The sequence below is a fragment of the Nuphar pumila genome, chromosome 7, assembly GCF_984573655.1.
Source record: "Nuphar pumila chromosome 7, dmNupPumi1.hap1.1, whole genome shotgun sequence".
NCBI classification, from domain to species: Eukaryota; Viridiplantae; Streptophyta; class Magnoliopsida; order Nymphaeales; family Nymphaeaceae; genus Nuphar; species Nuphar pumila.
Genome location: NC_143255.1, coordinates 127,726,135 through 127,732,134, shown reverse-complemented (window position 1 = coordinate 127,732,134; position 6,000 = coordinate 127,726,135). Strand labels below are relative to the sequence as shown.

General features: G+C 36.8%; 1 protein-coding gene across 1 annotated transcript; it reads left to right on the top strand.

Annotated features, from left to right (window-relative positions):
- Positions 1–2,235: 2,235 nt before the first annotated feature.
- LOC149833446 (uncharacterized) lies at positions 2,236–2,871 on the top strand. The gene is made up of 2 exons (XM_090013437.1): positions 2,236–2,604; positions 2,659–2,871. The coding sequence occupies exons 1-2, from the start codon at positions 2,236–2,238 to the stop codon at positions 2,869–2,871; spliced, it is 582 nt and encodes a 193-aa protein (XP_089869563.1).
- The last annotated feature ends 3,129 nt before the right edge of the window (positions 2,872–6,000 follow it).

Below are 6,000 nucleotides of genomic sequence, written 5' to 3'. Positions count from 1 at the left end.
TTAAATGGATTTTGGTTCTTTTAATACTGTTAAATGTAGCTAATGTTAAAAATAATTAGTTTAATATTAGGTTTATATATATATATATGATAAAATATTTGGCAAGGTAAGGAACTAATGAGTTAGGAATAGTGTGAGCAAGTAAGTTGTATCAAATCAATCTAACCAATAGATGTGTTTAGCATGGATTGATTGCTAAGGGTCAAACCTTGGATCTTGCATTTCTGAGGTAAAAATGTGATATAAAATTTTGGCACATTGTGGGCTGTTGATTTTTGAATTCCTTTAAAAACCTAATTATGTGTTATAATCACATGATTCAAAACAATTTTCCTATTAAGTAGATCACATCTGTAATATGTTCTAACATGTGATCTAGAACAAATTGAATTTTTTTGAAGAAAATAGTAATTTCAATTCATTAATTCCTTACCCTTTTTAGTATCCAATATTTTTTAATATATATATATATATATATATAGAAAGAGTCACTAGAATATGAGAACTGAAAATATGAGAACTAATGTGTGAACCATTGATGTTCATGGATTTTTTGTTCTTTTCTCTTTAATCTAACCGTAAGGATGTGATCTACATGCTTGGTTTTATAAGAACACACCCTTGAATCATCTGATTTTGATGCATAAATCAGATTTTTTTAAGGTTTTAAAATCAATGACTTATAATCTTCATAAATATTCAAACATTCAAAATTTGCATTTTTCATTGAAAATACACCATCCAACGATTGATTCTTAGAAAATTCACCATGTCAAGCACATCCACATGCTTGGATTTGCAAAAAAAGTATTGGAAATGCCCATATTTCTAGTTCTCATATTCTAGGGACTTTCTCTCTCTATGTATATATATAGAGAGAGTGAGAGATCACGGGGATGCATAAAATTTTTATTTCCACTAAGGGAACCTTAGCCTCGAAGCAACTTCTTTGTACTGCAGCACTGCAAATTGATCCACCAAAAATTGGCATATGCTGTGGTTCTTGTGTCCGTTAGCGACCTCATGTTTAAAACCCTCTTGATAAAACACTCAGAATATCTTTCCCCATCTCCAAAACTTTGCACTGCCACACCAATTCCATTATTTACTTCATCATGACTTATGTAGTTCTCTCTCTCAAATTGCAGTGTATCTTAAGGTATTTAGGGTGCCCTTCAAAGAGAATCATAGAAATCCTTCCCTTAAATCAAAGCCTTATTGCCATTACTTCTGTATTAGTTTTGAGCTAGAAGAGGCATCCTGTTACAGTGAAGGAATCCCACAACAGTAGGAGAAGTTACCATCTTTTGAAGAATTCAGAGGGCGCCGGCTTCAAAGAACGCACACAAACTTAAGTAGTTGCGTTAGTCCCCACAATCTCATCAATGGGTTGGCCATCAACAGTTTCCAGTGGAGGGTTAGGTGGTGTCTCTCCAGCCCAAACTTGTAATAGAAAAGATTGTACCCATGTCACAAAGGCATGATTACGACACGATACGGGTTTTCAGTTTTTTTTAGCCGATAAACAACTATTTTTGATATTGTAACATATAAAATATATCTTATTAAATTATTAAATAATATGAAAATAGTGTCTGCATGTGTCCAGTTCGTGTCATCATGTCAAAGCGTGTCTGAGTCGTCACTAGGGACACACCATCGAAATGGCGTGTCCCTGTGATACATGTTTTTACAACACTGAATGTCGTGTCCCTGTGACACAAGTTTTTGTACAGCACTGAAACCCCTCAGTCCCACAATAAGCCTCTCATTTTTCCTAACGGCCAAATAATTCGTGACCCCATCTCTCCTCAAAGCCAAAAAGGAAAAGGCAAAATTGGATGCAATAATTGTGCTTTTCCAATGGGAAGATGGAAACCAAAGTAAAGCTAATAAAACTAAAATATAACTTTGCTAGATAATTGATCTTCCACGTTTCCCTAATTGAGTGATAAGAAAAGCCTTCATTCAAAAAAAGGGAAAAAAGAAAAAAGAAAAAACACTGCTTTTTTTCAATAAAGTCTCTCTCTCTCTCTCACCACCTTTCTCATCCTATATAAGCCTTCCCCTGCACTATTGTAGTTTCATTCGGATGGAAATCCTCCTTGTTATTCTCTAATTCTTCTACAGTCCACTCAATATTTTCCAATCCTACACTTTCAAAATTTCCTCTAATTCTGAGTCTCTCTCTCTCTCTTCACTTTTACCAATTAACCCTTCTAATTATCTTGGATTATGGATCCCATAAAAGTAGAGAAATTCAGAGCTATGGTAAAGTACAAGAAGACTCATTCCCTGCATAAGGTAGCCATATACACACTCTCAACCATTACTCTGGGCTTATTTTTGTCAAGCCCACTGTGGTTTCCTCCCCTCTGCTTGTTCATCAACTCCTTTCTCTTTGTTTCAATCCCCAACATAGTTGATTGCATCCTTCGTCCAAAAATCCTGTTTGTTGTCTCCAATCTCATTGTGGTCATCCTTCTTGGTGAATCCAAGTACTTGGGCACTTCAAATTCGAAGACATCAGACATCTATGATGCGTATGTTAAGAGAAAGAAGGGCTGCCAGAGGCTCCCTGTTCCTGCTGTAGCAGAGAAAGGAGTTCACTGCTATGAAGAGAAGGCTGTGATTGAGAAGTCTGGTAAAAATCATTAGGGAGACCAGGAGAAAGATGAGGAGGAGGGGAAGGAAGATGAAGATGATGACGAGGAGATACAAACTAAGGACGGTATGGAGGATTTGGAAGAAGAGGAAGAGGAGGAGTGTGGATTGCCTGTTGATGAGTTGAATAGAAGGGTTGAGGATTTTATTGCTAGAGTTAACCGACAGAGGAGGCTTGAAGTCAAACTGCTGATACGTAAAGGATAAGAAATAACCAATAGAAAAAGTAAGTACATGGAAGGTTTGAAATAGATTGAGCAAGATTAGAAGGATTGTAGTTTGATTCTTCTTTGACCTTCTTGTTATGTACATAAACTCAATGGAAGCTAATAGAAACTTTATATTTTGTAGTTAAAATCTAGATAAGAACAAGCACTTACTATTTTGGTGATCAAGCATATAACTTGCCTAAATAGAGGGTTCTGTTCCATCAACTTCCCCAAAGACCATTAATTCTTGGTGAGCAAAAAACGCTTCCAGTTTTGCCTTGTTACCTTACTAAACATGGTAAGAGTAACAGAGCACAAGGATGCCTTCTCTACAATCATCAAATCCATCTTCCTCTCTGGACTTCTTGTGGGGGGTTTGGTTTCTTTGACTAAATTGTCCCCCTTTTTCATTGCCAGATTTCAGACTATCTTTCATCATGAATATAGCTTTTTCACTAAGCCCAGTTTCATGTTGTTTATCTCTGTTACTATTGTCATGTTTCTCCAAATTCAATTTAGTCTTTACCATCAACAATTACCAAGGTGCGACTTGAAGAATGCGTTGATAGATTGCAGAAATTGGTTGGAATTTGGAGAATATGAGTGTAAAGAAAGCACTGCAAAGCCAATGCACCATGATATGAAAGAAGATACAGGAGCTTTTCAAATTGAGGAACCGAACAGTGCCAGAAGCCTTGATTGCTAAGGTAAACAGTCAGTGAAAGCTAGAAAAGAAATCCAACTTTTAGCATTATGCAGAAGATTTTTTTTTGGGTGTTTTAGAATGATGGGTGTCTCAGAACAATGGGATGTACCTGTTAGATGAATCCACTATTTGAATTTCTTGAACGTTAAGTTCCTTAAGATTTGAGGTTTTACTGTTTGGGTTGGTGTAATTGTTCTCAGCTTTGGACACTACTCAATGGCCTAAAGGGTCTGAAAAAGTCATGTTTTGGAAAGCTTTGCTCAACTTTTAGCAGTGGGAGTTGCAAACCTTCTTTCAGAAAAGCACTTGTTTCTTCCGTTTTTTTTTTCACTACAAAATTATAGTAATTATCTATGGATTAGGACAAGGTTTTGGCATAATAAAATTACAGTAATTATCAATGGATTAAGACAAGGTTTTGTTATAATTCTGTGTGCCATGCATGGCCTTGGGCTGCATAGAACAATATATATGCTCTGCAGTTTTTTTATATATATTTATAAGGAGAAACTGCCCTCAGAATCGAAGACCTAACCATGCTGGCTTTGCCGGTCGTTGTCCTGACTGTAAAACTCCGTGGGCTTACCCTTGAAGTTTGCTTTATGATTTGGTCAAAAAGGGATTGCATGGGCTCGCTCGAGTTGGTTTGATCAGCATGGCTAGTCGTAGGACACAGTCATGTCATGGTCTACATGGACACCAACAGGCTTGGCTTGGGATGACTTGGTTGGGATCAACTGACAGATTGGCTCATTGATGAGCAGTTCATCCAAGATGGCATCATATATACAACTTTGTAATATGGTGCTCTTGGATGTAACAATATGGCACACCACATGAGCAGTAGCATGCAGTTGATCATCTTGGCTTACTTAGGGTCTGATAAACATGTGGATTTCAACATGTTTTATTTTAATCTTCTGGACGTGTGAGTGGGATCTGCATAAACCACACTTTTCGATGCAGATATATGTCCAACCTGCATGTCCCTATATATCTAAATAATGCAATTGGGCAACACATGAAAACATGACCAAGGTGATCGATCACTAAAGTTGATGTAGTTCAAGAACTTGGTCACATGACATGGTGACCAAACATGTTCCGAATCCCCCTTGGACAGAGGTCTTAGTCTTTAGATGGTTCCCTTATGTAATATAAGAAGTTTCTCTTGAGGGGATCTCTATGAGAATAACCATGAAGAAAACAGCTGAAAACTGTTTCAGGGTTTACCTACCCTGAGTGGGTTTGGCGCGGTGGGGGTGGGGCCTAGGCCGATAAACTGGCAGTCAAGGTTCGATTCCTGCAAGCGCTACTCCTTTGCTCAAGCCGACGTCCAGGCCTTTGGGGTGAAGGTCCTAACCATTGAGTTTTAATTCTCTGAGTAAAACTAAAAAAAATAATAATAATTGGCCTAAAACTTATAGCACAAGCTGTTTTGGCTCAATTTGATATCATAATTAAGCATATTTACAATGGTTAATTTGTTAGCGAACGATCCTTAGATCAAGTCCTTCGAAGAATTTTTTTTAATCATAAAATTTTGGTGAATTATAGTTGGCGATTATGAATTTTTGGAAGAACTTGCTTATACGTTAGAATCCAGTGATCCAAAGACCAATCTCTACTAAACAGATAATGTAGAATCACGTCTGTAGGGTTATATTTGCCAAAAAATGAATAATAAGAAAGATTGCATATAATCGATATGTCCATGGGAACTAATCAAGTTTGTAGTAAATCAACCTTTTGTGAACTCTAATAATGAGAGAACTTTTTTAGAATTTTGGAATATTTTATGATGTGTACAGCTCAAATAGTGGTGCTTACCAAAAGTATGTGCACAAAACTCTTTAGGCTTTAATGTTTGTGCCTTTTCTGCTCTTCCTTTCCTTAATGTTTCTTTTTTCTTTTTCTTTGTCAATATGCATGCATGTGATTCTTAATGTAACATTAAGAAATGAATTATACTTTCCCGTATATTGGTTTTAAAGCAAAGCACCATCGATCGGCAAGTGGGATAAGAGTAGCTACCTTTGCAAAAGCATGATTAATGGACAGATCAATGCAGACTTAATTTCTTTTGGATAATCAAAACGAAAAATCCCCCATTGGCTAGCCTCCTATGGTAAAAACTCTTGAGGTTCCCCCTGCCCACCGAAGAGCATAAGGGATGACACCCATGGGTTTCGAACTTGTGATGTCCCATCAGCTTGGTGACATGCACAAGTCACCCCTACCAGATGACCGGAGCGCTTGTAGGTAGAGGTAGGCACTGTGCCTGTAAATTTGGCCCTAGCTCGGCCCGAAGCAGGTGGGCCAGTATATATATATATATATATATATATATATATATATATATATATATATATATATATATATATATATATATATATATATATACACGTGTGTTTTATGTAT

Bases quoted from the DNA above. Each gene is read 5' to 3' on its own strand.
- LOC149833446 (XM_090013437.1), top strand. From the start codon at position 2,236: ATGGATCCCATAAAAGTAGAGAAATTCAGAGCTATGGTAAAGTACAAG. The intron at 2,605-2,658 runs GTTCACTGCTAT...AAAAATCATTAG, and splicing joins CTGCTGTAGCAGAGAAAGGA to GGAGACCAGGAGAAAGATGA.